Consider the following 16,175-nt stretch of genomic DNA (forward strand, 5'->3'; position numbering starts at 1 on the left):
TCATTTGTAATGGAAGAATAGAATTGATATACTGCTTGTATTGAAAATTTCTTCAACACCTTCAATCGTGGTCTGATGGAGCTCCATCGAGCCTCATTCCTGTGATATTGATGCCTACATTCGGGAGCTGCAGGAAGTTTCTTTCTTTCTTTCTTTTTCTTTCTCTCTTTTTCTTTCTCTCTTTATTTTTTTTTTTCAATTCCTTTGACTGTAAGTGCACGGAAATGCGGCAATTTCGAAATTTCGAAAATCGAATGAACTCTGCTACCACCTTTGGGAGAAGACGGTGCGTCATTCGCGTTCGTACAATGACCAGGTCAACCCAGTAAAACCGTCCAGTTTAGATCAAAGCCACACCGTTTCTCCCTGTCCAAGTATTCAAGTACGAAAGTTTTCTAATTTTTAGCTACCTTGCTACCAGGTCATGCATTTTAAAATAAAGCTCTTCCGATGAATTGTAGATGAAAAGTGCATGGAGAAAAGAGTCAAAAATCTTCCAGCGACGTCAACATGTTTCAATTCTCAGCTCATGCATGGTAGGGCCAGATCAATCACATCGATGTTCTGGGAAGACCACGACGACGAGGACGAGGCGACATGACCATCCCATATCAGCAAACAATTCCGTCCTCGAATACAACTCTTCCCCTTTCTAATGTAACCTTGTCTCAAACTTTTCAGGTGGTATGTTGAAAACTTCTTCTATATTCAAGGTTTTTTTCTCTTCCATATTTATATCGACTCCTCCAATGGTGTACTTTTCCCATCTGCACTGCATGACGGGAGCATCAGGCATGCAGTTCTGCCCGGCTGCGCGCCTAAAAAAAATAAAACCAAGACACGACGCTCACTGCCTACCCGGACGTCATACTTAGAAAGTATGAGTCAACTAGGAATTTTGAATCATCCAGCTTTGAAAAATGTTTTATTCTTTTTTTTTCTCACCCCGTCAACGGTTGCCTAGCTTGCAATGACCACTGAAGGGAAGAAGGGGGGCCTGAAAAGTCATGCAAGTTGGTTGTTGACGGGGATTTGGACTGGAGCTCGAGATCTGACTTGTCTCAGTTTAGACTGATACGAATGGTCGGGTTGGGTGGTCGGACTGATGCAATGGATGCATTTGTATCCGAGACATCTATGAGGAGGGAGGGGTAGAGATCAAAGCTATGGATCTGTCTTGAGGGGAGTGGGTGCGTCCACTTTTGAGTGTGAGACAGATCATGGATTATAGCAAGATATGAGAGATACTACCTACTACCTAGTAGGTAGTACCTACTGATATGGCGAGATAGGTAACTTAGTTGAAGAGGACAAGATGGAATCTGCTATCGTCGACACAACCTGACGAAACTATTTAACGCCCTCTTCTTCTCACCCGAAAAGAAGAAAGAAAAAATAAAGAAACCCTCCAGATCAGTATCTATTCAATTCAATTCGATCAAAACTCACATCTTCAATCCATCTACTCTCCATTCATACTACCACTACTACTCTCCAAAACCAACCCCACCACCACGATGCACTTTTCCAAACCAACCACCACCACCCTCCTCCTCTCCCTCCTCCCTCTCATCCAACTCACCACCGCCACCACCGGCAACGCCACCGTCCTCAACAAATGCTCTTTCCCCCTCTATCTCTGGTCCGTCGGCGGCTCCGTCGGTCCCTCCACCCTCATCCAACCCAACGACCAGTACACCGAACCGCTGCACTACGACCCCGCCTCGGGCGGCGTCGCGCTGAAAATCACCACCAGCGCCGGCGGCCTGTTCAACGGAAGCCCGCAGACGAACTTTGCCTATACGCTGGATGGCCAGGGTGTCTGGTATGATTTGTCGGATGTGTTTGGGGATGCGTTTGCCGGAGAGGCACTCGCGGTGGTGGCTTCCAAGGAGGATTGTCCGGGGATCTGCTGGCCTGAGGGGGTGGATCCAAACGGGGCGAGTGAGACTAAGGTGTGTGAGGCGAGTTCGGATGTGACTTTGACGGTTTGTGCGGGGAGTTGTTAGGGAGGGAGAGGATTGTTGATGCTTTTCTGTGTGGATGAATATAAAGAGAGAGAGAGAGGGAGAGAGAGGGAGAGTGGTCTGTTCTGTGTAAAGTTGAGTTGTAATGAATGGATACTTTTCATGTCCTTGCTCTTGAGGACCGAGTCCACTGGAACGGCTGCTCTTTGTCGAGTCTAGCAAGGACATCCATATTCCTTGTGCCTATGATCATGGAACATACTATATCGTGTCTATATGAATACATTCAACAGGGGTGGGACAGCCTGACAACTCAACCTCAGATCAAGTGTATGCTTATTCTCAGAGTATGAAGTGGTCCTGATAGACAAGGAACAAAGATCAACGGCCAGAGGCCACACGGACTCCTCGTGGCCTAAGGTTGGCACGCGATCCAGGTCTCCACAAAATCTCAGATAGACTGCTTGCTACACCTGGTGTTCGAATTGGATAGGTAAATACAAGGCGTCTACAATGGCTGCGAGAAAAAATAAAACGGAGACTTCAATCGCGCGAGTACCTCGCTCCTCTCAACCCCTTGACGCACCCTCAAGCAACGAGCAAGGAGGGCGGCGCCAGCAGAATAGAAAGGTACACGCAGGTATGTATTCCTCAAATGACCACATATATCGAAAAAAAATCAAAGAAAAAACGGGGAGACCAGGGATATCTGAGAGGCCGTTTCAAACCATCCATGCAATGTAAAGGTGACAAGATATAGTCCGTTATAGCCACATACGCCGCGAACGAGAAGAAACACAAAAAAAAGGCGGCCCCAAGAACAAGGCCGACGGAAGAAAAAAAAAGGCCATGAGGGGGAAACGAGAGATCAGTCAGACGAGATGGACGAGATGAGATCACATCAGTTGTGCAGATGTTGAAGGTGACGAAAGAAAAGAAGCAGAAAATAACGATGCTGAGCGGGATCATGTGGGGTTATTTGCGCCTTGAAAACGCCGACAGACGGGACCAAGAAATGATTGGTCACCATGACGAGCACGTCGGCCAATCGAACCAAATCCCCTATTCGCCCAGAAATTTTCCCAAGAGGGGGGTAGGATCAGACAGCAAGCTCTACAGTGTCACGAGCGCAGAACATTGCTTAGCATGGCAAAGAAGAAGAGAGAAGAAAAACCCCACAAAAAAGAGACGGAAGAACGAAAAGCGAGCGCAAAAATTAGGTGGTAAGGTCCGGTTCCTGATGGAAGATCTTGGTATAGATCTCTGTCAAGATTCGAGCATCCGCCCTCAGAGTAGGCGAGATGTTCTGGCTGCGGAGCAGAAACTTGATGGTGCGCTTGAGCAGCCGTTCGAGAACGTCGCGCTCGACCAGGTCCGAGAGGCTGGAGTTGTAAGTGGCAGATAGAACGAGCATGTTACCAAATTGACTGCAGATGGAAAGAAAAGATTTGTTAGTCGACATTGACTTCAACGCCAATCAAGCCGGGAACAGAAGGGGATAAGTGGACTAGGGCAACTCACGCGTGAGCTGTGCCAAAAATATTCGTCACCACAAGCCGATCCTCAACGCCATCAAAGGCTATGGTACTAAGAATGGCCGAATCCACACAAACTTTGCAGGCGCGCCACAACTTGTCCCGCAGGTCACGAGAAGGGGCGATGGGCGGTGTCCAGCCATTTGAGTAGGATGAGGAGAGACTACTGGGGGCAGATCCCACATCGCTCAGCATCCGCTGCATGTGCGAGCTCCCCGTCCGGCGGGATGTCTGTGCCATCAAAGGGGACATTTGCTGAGGTTGAGATTGGGAGGTGGAGCCACTCGGGGACTCGGCCGCAGCCGTGGGCTTGGCTAATGTGCTGATGCGGGCACCAGTCTGGCCGTAGTGGAGGACGTGGTAGAGCAGCGGGCGATGAATGATATAGCGGGCACCGTAGTATTTGGCACGCATTCGAGCGGCATTGATGTCGGTCGCAGGGGGATCGGTGTCCTTCCAATTCATAGTGGCCGGCAGGCTTCTTCGCCAAAGCTCCAAGTTCATGCTGAGCGTTTCTTGGACACTCGACGACCACCGACCTGTTTCACCCTGCTTGTCCACCTTGTAAAGATCGGTGTGGACACGATTCAGAACTTTGCGGAGGTGGATCTGGGCCGAGTAGAACAGCATCATACGAGTGCTGGGCGCTTCCAAGTCGTCTGGAACGTCGATCGTAAAGCGACCCTTGGGTAGGTTGATTCGGCCTTCGGAGCGAGAGATTCCACTCGCTGGAATATCCAGCTCTGCCAGCAAATCACTCTCCAGCTGCAGACATGTCCAGTAAGCAAAGTTGAAGAGATCTTGAGTACGGCCTTCGGGAAGTCGCTCGTATCGCTTCTGGCGGACGAGAACTTGACAGGCCCGGGCAGCTTGGCATATCCACCCATGACTTTGGAAAGGGTGAGCCAGCTGACCCGCGTACAGACCGGCGAGTAAGCCGGCCTGAACATGCGGGAGCTCAACGCCTCCTTGCAGTAATCCCAGAATCGTCGTGGCATAACCGTAGAGGGCTAACCCAGGTATCACTTCGAGATTCTTGACGTGACCGTACTCATTCTTGGTGGCGGAGATGGTTCGTCTGGAAAGATTTTGCTTTTGCTCCTGCCCATAGGTCGGAATGTGTTGGAAGTGCGGCGCATATGCAGAATTATGAGGGACGATGGAGTCTGAATTTGGTGGTGATAGAACGCCGTTCGCCGAGTGTGCTGCGCCGCTGACAGGGGGCATGGGCGGACGGGGCGGCAGCGGCCCCAGAGCTGCGGGGATGGGTTGCTTTCGGTAGTCGTGAATCTCCTGCTGGTCCATGATCGGACCCGGGAGCGGGGACTTGTGCTCACAGATAGCGCCAATAGCAAACACCAGAAGAATGATGGCGTTGTCAATATTTTGTCCGACCCTTGGGCGCGCAGACGCCGAGGCGGGGTCGGCCGAGGTGCCTCGAGCTCCCTGCAAATCTTCGTAGGAGCGTTTTCGCTTCTTGTCGCGGCAGAGGGTGCTAGACTCCGATGAGGGTGAGGACGTTCGGGGGCAGTAGCATCGAATAAACGCGTCCACCTTTATTTCCAATTCCTGCTGCCACAGGAACGGGTGCAATTTGTGCATGCGATTGAGGTAGCTCTGGAAATACCGGTGAGCGGTTTTTGCGTCGAGCTTGAGCAATCCCGTCCGATCGATATCCGCATCGGCGTCAATGGGTGATGCCGAGCTCATAGCCTTGGAGGTTCCATCCGGATTCGAAGACTTCTCATTGTAGCCGCCATCATCTTCCGGCAGAGGCGGCGTCGGTAGAAGCGTGTCGTCGGCCGTGTATGATATTTCTCCTTGTCCGTATACGCTGATGAGACCACGCTGTTCCTCCAATCGCATGACGTAGTCCTCATCATAGTCTGCATTCAGCAAACGCTTGATGGTGGGCCACATCAAAAGCTTATGGGCGGCCGTGGTATGCTCTACGGGAATTGACAGCTCCCCTTCATTGTCATTCTGGGCGGTCTCCTCGAAACCCGCATTCGCGATCTGCGATTGAACAGGATCAAGGCTGGCCTGTGAGTAGAAGGATGTGGACGCAGGCACTTCATCAATGACTTCTGTTGGTGTCGCCTCTGTCTTCATCAGTGTGTCTTGGGACATTCCGAGGTTGGAAGTAATAGGCATTTGCGTGGCATGCAGCGTGGCCAGAGGCTTGGAGGATGCATAAGACAACCGCGATGCGCCTGGACCTCCAATTGCCGCGATGATTTCGGCCAGCATCTGGCGTTGTTTCACCTGCTCTTTGTATGCGGAGTCTTGCGATTGTCGTATCTTGTTCAGACTGTCGAACCGTTCATTCATCTTATCTTCGAGCTCCAGAATACGATCCATAACCAGCTGAGCACTCTTCTCTTGCCTGTGACGCCGACATTAGAATCCCGGGACCACGTGGGTACACCTGCGGCAGCCATCAATCACGGGTGCAATACATACTTATGTGGCGGCACCTCTTTGTACACACAGACCAAGTTGTTTTCCTTGCAATGACTGCAAGCCGGTCGTCCTTCGTCACATTTTGCCTTGCGCGCTCGACATTGATCACAGGCCTATCCAGAGAAGTGAGTGCCATATACTAAAAAAGGTCTACACGGCAAGCGATTTCTCGAACCTGTTGAGCGCGAGTCGCCTTGCGTTGACGAGCTCCATAGGCCGGATTTGAGTAATATCCCGCGTCGTACGGAATTGGTGTGCCGGAAGCTACCGGCGGGCCGGGAGGCATGTAGGACGCCGGGGGTGGTCCGGACGTGGGGGTAGCCTCGCTGGCCCCAGACGCCTCAGACTGGAAGCTCATGCGCGAGCGGTACTCGGGCGGTGCAGAATGCGGCGGCGACTCATGAGGTCCTCCATTCATGGGAGGACGATAGCCCACGTGCGGGGGAGGAGTTGGGTCCTGTGAGTGAGGAGGGTGGGCGTGCGGATGCCCTGTGCCTGGCAAGCCATTCGGGCGATATGGCCCATCGGGGGGTAATTGTGGAAGCTCTCGATTCAAAGGCGCGTGAGGATATCCTTGACTAGGAATCGGAGTCTGGCCATTTGAAGGGCGACGGTCTGGCGCGTGGCTTGGATGGTTGTCGAACGAGGGCGGATAGGGTGGGCGTGCCCATGCGTGCTCGTAGACGCCATGCGGAGGCGGCACAGGAGGCCCCTCTGAAGGAGGTATGCGATTCATCTATGGCGATCACGGTGGCTACCCCGGCGGTGGAAAGCAGAGAGAGGTGAAATAGTGTTGACTCTAAAGGTTTCGGAGTTAGTAAAGATTCAGCTGTCAGATCTCTTCCCGTCCCTCTCCCCTCTCTCTGTCGATGACAACCCGAGAGAAACTTCTTTCACTTTTTTTTTTGGTGACGCACCGAGATCGTCAATCCAGCTTGATGCCCTGGCCGCGTATTAAAAGAACATGACGAGTCTTTCGTTGGGGATATGTGGTCAAAACAAGCACAAATCGTTGCGCGCTGGTAGGAGGAGCTCTTCAAGCGCAGTCCGAGTCACTACAAACGAGGCGAATGGAAATGCGTGATGAACGACGAGGCGCCTGGAGGTGGGTGACCAAAATAGGCGTGCGATCATGTACTGGGTGATGGATCGGGAAGATACGCGCACTTGGGGGGCAGACACTGACGTCGATCGCGAGGCGTGGGAGATGAACAGAGCGCGGGTGTGATCTTCACAAATGTTGGACGTCAGGACGGAGCTTGCAAGATGCTCTTCGGGTCGTGTGGAGCAACTGGAACAAAGAACGCATCAGACTAATGGCAGGGTTCGGACCAGGATGGGCAATCATCGGCGGAGTCGACGCGAGTCCATGAGCGCAGGACGAGGTGAGATGCCCGCACCAGCCTCAGGTATGTGGTATGCGCGAGGGTGGGGAGAAGGGGGGGGGGGGGGAGGGAGATGGTGATGGTTCGAGACAATCACTTTTGCTCAAGAGAGATGACCTGAGCCAGGACAGAGAAACCGGATCGTAATGGAAGTTCCAAAAAAGCAGTATCTCTGCCGTATCAGATAGATCACTCCAGCTGGGAGCGGGTTGGAGCAAATGGTTGGGCAGAGACAGGAGGGGGGCGGGTAAAATCCAGCAGCGGCCAGTCAGAGCGGCTTGGAGCGTGTAAAGTGTAAACAGTCAATCAACACAACAATCTGGTGGTACACCGAGCACACCAAGTCTTGGGCAAGGAACAAGGGACAAGGGAAGAAGGGGGGGGGGGGAGGTAAGGTACCGTGGACAGCCGACCGCGGGTCTGTCACACACTGGGTCTGGTACAGTATGGGGTAAAAGAGGACGTGTATGGAAGGGTGCGATACGGGCGGTATGGTTATGGAGAAAGTACAAGGGTGAGTGTGTCAGTGTAATCTGGAGATCGTGACACGGACATCCGTGCCCTCGTACCGCTCGAGCTTGCAGCTGTCTCGGACCTCTCCAGACAGGCAAGTTCTCCACTGGGCACCTCTCCATGATGTGTGATCGAAGGAGTGCAGGTACACAATAGAGAAAAGCAGACAAGACTTACATTGCAAACGCGTTGATGGCGGCTGAGCGATTCGATGCAGAAAGCCGATGAACATCCACCACCAGTTGAGCGATGATAGGAGTGGTGACCGATTGGAAAAGAAAAACCACAAGCACTAGCCCCAAAGAGGAAAATGAAATATCGTAATAAGACAAACAAAAAAACTGAAAGGTGAAATTGGCGTTCGTGGGCCGTCGAGAAAATGGAGACCCCGTGACCCGTGGAGGGTGATCTGACGAGGGATGAAAAATTGGGGAGCACCGGGCTCAGCCAGAGTGTCGGGTGGTTTGCTCAAATCTCGGGCTCTCAAAGATGATCATCAATGAATGTGAATTGGGGGGTATGCTGTCGACGTCCTTCAGACCGAAGTGTTCTCCGAATGTACAGTACCGTACACACTTACCGTGCAAGGCTGAGGAGGAACCAAACCACGAAACGAGAAGGTTAGTGTGGAGGTTCCAGCAGGTCGGGTCTATGGAGATGAGGGGATGGGGAAAGAGAGGAAATAGAGGGGAAAAAGGACGCGACGACACGAACGGGATGAAGCAAAGGAAATATAATGGAGGCGAGCGAGGAATGAAGACGCGACAACAGGAGCGTCGGATCAGATCAAGCCCCCTCTCACTTGCAAATGAGAGTGTGAGAGAGACAATCAGCGATGAATTTCCCAGAGTGGGAAGAGGGACGGGACGAATATTCCAAAAGGAAATAAAAAAGAAATCGAAAAAAGGGAAAAGCTGTGATGGAAAATAATACCCAGAATAATCTCAAAATCATTACTTATTCATCAATGGTTGGCATGGCAGAAATCAGGTGGTTCGAAAAAGAAGAAAGATTACCCCCCCTTTCCCCCCCCACCCTCGAGAGGTACAAATCGAACGAGCAAAATGTTCAGACCTTCCCTTGTATCATCGCAACCAGGTCCATCGAGAACTGACCCGATGCGATGGGATACCGTCAAGTCTAAAGACCGAGCTTGACCGTCTCAGAGAGGGACGACTGGACGAGTGAATAGACCACGACCTGACAATGAAGCGTCCTATCGGTGCTTCAGAGACGCTCTCCAGCCATCCATGGTGGGCCAGTCAGAGAGCGCTCAACGCGAGGCAGGGTTTTCCAGCCTGTGAGGGATCGACAGCTGGGGCATGGCTAGGATCACTGCATGGACGTGTGATGTGTTTGCCCCTCTCGAGGATCGATCACAGCTGGGTGGGCGCATGAATGCGATGCTACAAGTAGCGCTAGCCATCGTGGTATGGGGGCGCACCTCATTCCTCAGCAAGTAGCGAGGACTTGTGAGGGCAGAATAGTATAGCGGCAGCAGCCAAAGATGAAGCCATGAAGATTCCCCCATTCATCCTCGGGACCTTGGACTGAATGGAGATCCGTCTTCACTTGGAGCCAGGTGATTCCAATAGAAGATCTTTCAGAGCCTCTCATTGCAATTGTTCTTTTGGCGCAGGGAAGGCTTCTTATCCAGCGTTGTGTTTCCCCGTCTACCAAAACAGAGCCATCTTGGACGCCCGGTGGAATTCGCAACGAGACCACGACATCCACCGCCTCGCTACCCAAAAGGGGTGCCCCGCCCACAAGCAGACAACTGTCAAGCCCGAATCCCATCCATCAGGTCCACCGTCTACAGGTTCTCAGAGTGCCTACATGGAGTTGCCAGAAAGTAGATAGAAGAATGCTTTGTGTTGGGTGTCTCATTTTCGAGTGTCCATGGTCTATGATCTATCTACGATTGGGCATATGACCGGAGTACACACTCCAAACATACAAAGTAGTCGACCAACATTTCCACAACCTTCCGCACACTGCTCACTGGACTCGATCCCCAACAGCACATTACAAACAGCAATGCAGCCATGGCCACCCTAGCTCACCCACAGTCTGCAATCAGCCACTGGTAGAAGCTAATCGCAGGATCTTGCAATGCCAACCAAAAATTCTTCCAGATGCCTTGATCTCCTACCGATCCCTTGGCGTGGAGGCGGTACTTTCGCGAGTTGACAGGTCCGCTTTTGCGGTTCCCCTTCCCATTTCGCCCCCTCCAGTCATGTCAAAGTCAACCGAACAGAGCCGGGCAGCACTGGAGGGGCCATGGGTCCCGGCGGCTACAAACCGTCTGCCCGGTGAACATGCGGAGGTATCAGAGACCTCTCCGCTGCCAGTGGACGGATCCATCATGATGCACTGGACAAACGGACACGAAAAGGTTGATCGGGAACACTGCAGCACTTCTCCAATCTCGAACCATGGAACATTCGATTCCTGGATATCGGGATGAATGATGGGGGGAGCGTTTCCGAATTCTGTCCTTGATGCAAAATTGCCGCCCGTCTGGTCGCGCTTGGGCCTTGGATTCGCCTTCAACAGGGAGATTTTTGTTGATTCATCACGTACGGGAGCGCTGGATCAGGCAAGACATCCGTTGAACCTGGTCCCGCCCGCATCTCTCCAGGTACCTCAATGCGTAGGTGTCTTTCCTGTCCCCCCTACAGTAGCATTGCCTGCATTACAGAATGAACCTCTTAGGGGGACAATCCCAAAGGTTGATCATTCACTTGTCAACTTTGAAACATTATCCACTTTCCAGCTCTCCCCTCCGTTTGAAGTTTCCCAAGCCCCATGAGAATGGTTAGTGATAATAGAGTTCAAGTATCTATCCCGAAAGCCAGGCCACCCAAGTGCCAGGCGGGTAAAGGACCAGATTGGCGCGCGCACTGATGCTCAAATACCAATGTAGAAAGTCCGGCCAGAAACACTACCCATCACTACACAACGAGGTGTCGCCGCTCTCATCTTCCGTGCATCATGACAACATCATCCCATTTTTCCATTTCTCTTCCACATGTCAACTTTTTTAACACAAGATCTATGTCACTGTCTCTCCTCTACCCACCTCATCGAGGCCAAATCTGAAGGAATAGGCTTCAAACAAAAGTACAAAGTTCACCACACGGGACAAAAAACACCAAGTGCATCACCCCCACTAACCAATCCCACACTCTGCTTAGAGTAAGCCCCGCCAGTCTAGCCAAAAGAAAACGCCATAGTTCAACGTTACAGTTTCAAGGCCCTCGCCTATCGCAGTCATCAAATTGATAGATGACGAAATATCAGACATCTCGACTCAGATCCCCCTCCAGCCCCAAGAACCGGGCCACCGGGACAATCTTAAAGTTTCTAAAATCCCGCCCCCAGCGTGTAATGTGATCATCCAATGATGCTGGATGACACTCTGATTCGAAAAATCCAGAAAAGGTGACGTTCATTTGGACCACAGACTAACAGTTGAGGCTTGACTTAATAAGGTAGGCGCGATTGAGTCATGACCATTGTCTGGCTTCTGTACGTGCATCGCACATCGCACATCGATGGCAAGGGGGGTCTGGGTGTTTTACAAAACGAGGGAAGGGATTGAGTGTCTCAATGGGGAACTCTGACACTCAAAAAAAAATCGTCTGCTGTCCCTTGTCAAGATTCGAGAGCGGAAGGCAACACACTGTTCTACAGGACCCAACAAACACCCTCTCGACAATCTACTTTTTCTAGCGCCCAGACATGAACAGCAGCTCGGGAACCCAACGGAATGGTAAAATTGCGAAGTCTGTACGGGCAGATCGACGCGAATGCACCCAGCGATTTGGACAGCATGCGATGAGCCGTCGGTGGCGCAGGAAGGGAGACGAAGGCGGGAGAGGTCAACGGGGAAAGGTCAAATTCAAACGTAGCCGGGCTTCTGTCGGAACGTAAACATCGACAGTAGTGGCCGGACATGCCGACCCAGAGGGATGGGCTCACTGACCCTGGAAAGCCAAAAAAAAGGAACTTTGTATCCACGTTCAGAAAGAAGATGGCTTTAGAGTCTCAGAGCACCGCGCTAAAGCTGGTGGCCTTATGAATCAAATTCCATCGATGTGGTGGCTGATAGGTGCGTGTATGTCGTCGGAGTACAACTGTCTCTCTACCGCGTTTTTCCCTCCGTACGATACAGCCCTGTAATTTTTTTTTTTAAAAAAAAGTACTACAGTAACGATCCACTCAGAACGGAGGGAAGACCCTCGGTACAGCCGTCAGCCTACCCACGGGTGCGGTCGACGGGAGTCTCCGTCCCTCTACCAAGGATCATAGACAAACAGCAACTGTCACCTGCGTATTGTGGTCACTGATCACGGCCTCGGACTAATTGCGAAGGAGTCGGCGAGTAATTACCCACGGACATGCAATATATTTCACGTGATACTACAAGCATAGAGTACATACAGTGGCTGTATTGAGAATATACATGTACGCGAAAAAAATGCATAAGAGCTAGTTGCCACCTGCAATAATTTACATAAGCAACCTCGAAATGAACTTCAACAATCATCTTCCCTTTTGTTTTTTTTGTCTTTTCATTTGTCATTTTCTTTTTCCTTCAGAAAAAAACAGTAACAAACTCATTTATTGGTAGGTCCAGCAGCGTAAAATCGCTTGCGTGGCCGGGTCAGCATGGTCAATCATTCGAGGACGAATTCGTGATAGTCGTTGCTTCCTAGGGCCAAAGTGGGAACGGAGTAGAATGTCGATGTCAATGGATTATCGTACAATGACTCGAACAAGGCTGCTACTTTATTTCCCAACCGAGTCGATCTCATCCTTGGCCATTCAATAGTTCAACGAGGAGCCCCATAATGAGTTCGTCGGCGGATCCGCCTATCTTTAGGCGACGCATAAGTACGTATGTTCATCTCATTCCCGTCCAGTACTCCGCTTACAAATCATACTCAGGTTTCCAAATGTTGTACTACTAATCAACCAAAAAGCACACTTGGAGCTCAGGAACACCGTCTTCTCTGGGCTAGAGTAGAAGATTGCTTCATTTACAACCGGCTTTATATGGCTGGATCTAATTTCGGGGGCCTTGATTTCGGCCCATCTCAAACAATGATGTGTTTGCCTCTCCCTCATGTCTCTATTTGAGTCTCTCTAAACTTACAGCGCGCCCCAATTGTCGTCTTTTTTTACGTCTTTCTAGCTGCTGTAAGGAATATCGTTCCGCCAACTGAACAAGGCGCAGCTCACACATAAATTGATAGACTGTAGCGGTGGCGCGATGTGGAGACACTCAGCTTCCTTCCATCGGAGTGAATTTTCCGATTCCTCCAACAATCGCGTCTCATCAAGCTTCTAGCGGATCCCTGTCCAATGATAACCCTGATCTCTGAATGAATTGGCACCCGAGTAAGCGAGGTTCGAATATCCTGTCCGTCTCACAAGCCCCGAGACATAGGCCCAAATTTTGCGGTTTGCTCTCATTGAGACATCATTGGCTTTCAATCGGAGAAACTGTCAGCTGGAGCCATCATGGATTTGTAGTCGCAGGACGTATGTCCATGAGTGTATCATGGTCATGATTCTATTGGGTGAGACAACACAGTGAGAAGGCGGAATGAATTATGCTATACCGTCATAGAAATGTGTTATTGGTGTACTTTATGTGCAGGGAGATGCGGAATCATAGTCTTAGTGGGAGTGACTGGTCCTGATTTATCCCCCGCGGGATAACTTGGTGTAATTGCGCGGGTGGAGTTTGCTACCTGATTGCTTGTGGAGAGCTTTATAGCCATCGATCTTATGGTTCTCGTATCGAGATGGCCTATTAATTTGGAGCATACATCACATGCCCGCCACCCTCACTCAACATAGCGCTGGGAATTCCATCTTGGCTCCAATGTGAGACCTGAACAGACATTCGAAACACTGATCAGCTAATGTGGCACACCAATCAAGGGCCTATACGGCAATATTGCATCACCAAGTCAAATCGAACACCAAGTGACTATGAAGCTCTTTTCAGACCAAGTTATCCGGACGCCAATTTTACGATCCATTTCCTTGAGTTGCAATTAGGCATACTCTGCCCAATGGTTTGCAGAAACAGAAAGTCACTGCCACTGTCGACGGGCCGCCGGATATGAACGGCGATGTTTTGGATACGCCCTGAATGGCAAGGTCAAGCTCTCGGTCAGTATTTGGTCACATTGAAAACTTGACCAGGGTGCCTGTCTCTTGGAAATTTGCTGCCGCGTTGCTGCTCGAATCAGGTTCAGATGACCGTTTGAAAGATGTCTCCGGCCTATGCCTTGCTGTCAGACATGTAATACATACAGTACCTTACACACAGTACGTGGGGTTTTCTGGGCGTGGCTTAGCTAAGACGCTAATCTCACACTATGTACTGTAATACAGTTTGTGATCGTTGAAAACACAGCATACAAGTGGTACGCAAATGAAAAGTTGGCGGGAATTGGTGACATTGACAAAAATGTGAGTGAGACTGGACCAAAAGATAACGATATGCCTACGCGCTAGGGTTATTGTTCAACAAAAAGCTGTGCCTATAGCACCTTCAAGTTCACTGTTCGACATGATAGCGATTTACTGTAGCACTACCGGGAGCTTCCAACGCCGACTGCCGCGGCTACATTGAAGCATTTCTCTATCTCGGCGTTATTCAAGAGTGATTTTTACTCGGAAGCCTTGGCTTTTATGGCTTATTTGTGAGACTCTTCTTATCACTCTTGAGCCCCGTGGGGGAACATCAAGGTGTTACCTATTCATTGGACACACCGAGTGCACACGATAATTAGTGGGGCTCTTGGGTGCATAAGACACAGTTCAAACTGCAATGTGGCTAGAGTCAGTACGGAAGTTGATTTGCGCCTGAAGTGCCACTGTGCACTTAGATGTATTCTCATTGTAAAGCATGAGATCTCGCCAATCTTTTGCTGAGACGGCAAATACGCAATATGCAAGATAAGTTTTCAAGTGTTGACGGGGTTCGGCTTGGCCACAATCCACCCACACACTCACCTAAACCCATCAATGCTACCATTTTTGGCCTTGAGGGCGCAGAATGCAGCTTCGAGGTCCACAGATGATGTATGCAAGGTACAAAGTAAATACGAACGGACTTAAGTACATACATGCCTTTACTACATAGGTCTGTGCATACACGAGGTCATTGCAGTGTATCGTTAAGGCAGACACTTGCCACAAAGCCTCGCAGCTAAGTATATGCATGCATCTTTCATGCAAAGCGCAGACTTTGTATATGCTGGGGATTTATCTCTCAGAGAGTAGCAGGGGTCAAGCATGTGGCGTTTTTGAGCAAAGATTCATGCAAGGGGTAGCCTGGTACCGAGAATCCTAATGATTTCTAATGCACAATGAAGCAAGACCAGTCAATGTGCTTGTTTCAATTTGAATATCGGCACACATGTATAGACAGAAGTTAGCTTAGCGAGAGATAGTCTTTCTACTTCAAAGATGATACAGACTCGATCTCGACTGTATTCACTGATGGGTGCGATGACTCTGTGTTGCTAAATGTGTCGTGAATCTGTACGAGAAGTTTCTGGTCGCTGCTAGATGATGTACAAGTGATAAGCGAAGCATTTGACATACGAAGCTGTTTCTGCCTTGCCCATAGAAAGGTTGACAGGAGAAAACTGGAGATAGTATTTTTTTTGAAGATGTGACTGGAGGGCTTGCTCGTGACCCTGTTCTTCGATGATCGTCAATCACTGCCCACTAGAGACTCGAGGCATGGTAGCAGAATGATAACTCTCCCAATTTGATCACCGCGTGTAATCATGTATTCATCAGAAATATGACGGATCAGGTGATTGAGGCCCTGTATGAAAAGATCTCAACAGGCTATAATGTCTGATCCAGAAGATTAGGTATATATTTTCTTGCATTTCAGGATTTATGCTTTGTTCGGAGTTTTCTTCGGTGACGGATCAAAAAGCAGTTTCTACTTTATATGGCATTTCTGTCCGACTTATGTCTGCATGTAGGTATATAGCCCAATTTGGAGAGTTATCTCTATCCTGCTTGTGGGCAAAATACAGCGCCAGCGGTGTCCATATTAGCCCGAATTACATTGACGCTCTTCTCATAGTGGAGACGCCCCTAAATACGCTTGAACAGGACTTGCAAACCCATTTACACGGCATAACATATCACGGGATCATTCATTGTCACCCTTTTGGGTATTGTATTGTATTTCCTTCCATAGAAGGCAAACTGCGAGTGCGAGATAGGGCATTTGCCACCTCATATCTCAACAACGTGCGAGAAGA

General features: G+C 50.1%; 3 protein-coding genes across 3 annotated transcripts; 1 reads left to right on the forward strand and 2 right to left on the reverse strand.

The window, feature by feature from the left end:
• Positions 1-1,517: 1,517 nt before the first annotated feature.
• Positions 1,518-2,009, forward strand: POX_f08207 (uncharacterized protein; the record flags this gene model as incomplete). The annotated part of the gene is made up of 1 exon (XM_050116987.1): positions 1,518-2,009. One exon carries the CDS (start codon positions 1,518-1,520, stop codon positions 2,007-2,009), a length of 492 nt encoding a protein of 163 aa, XP_049967126.1.
• A 1,174-nt stretch (positions 2,010-3,183) lies between these two features.
• POX_f08208 (uncharacterized protein) lies at positions 3,184-6,701 on the reverse strand (the record flags this gene model as incomplete). The annotated part of the gene is made up of 4 exons (XM_050116988.1): positions 3,184-3,394; positions 3,489-5,888; positions 5,966-6,078; positions 6,141-6,701. 4 exons carry the CDS (start codon positions 6,699-6,701, stop codon positions 3,184-3,186), a joined length of 3,285 nt encoding a protein of 1,094 aa, XP_049967127.1.
• Positions 6,702-14,706: 8,005 nt separating this feature from the next.
• Positions 14,707-14,923, reverse strand: POX_f08209 (uncharacterized protein; the record flags this gene model as incomplete). The annotated part of the gene is made up of 2 exons (XM_050116989.1): positions 14,707-14,816; positions 14,902-14,923. The coding sequence occupies 2 exons, from the start codon at positions 14,921-14,923 to the stop codon at positions 14,707-14,709; spliced, it is 132 nt and encodes a 43-aa protein (XP_049967128.1).
• Between the last annotated feature and the right edge of the window lie 1,252 nt (positions 14,924-16,175).

Source organism: Penicillium oxalicum, chromosome VI (assembly GCF_001723175.1).
Source record: "Penicillium oxalicum strain HP7-1 chromosome VI, whole genome shotgun sequence".
Classification (NCBI taxonomy): Eukaryota; Fungi; Ascomycota; class Eurotiomycetes; order Eurotiales; family Aspergillaceae; genus Penicillium; species Penicillium oxalicum.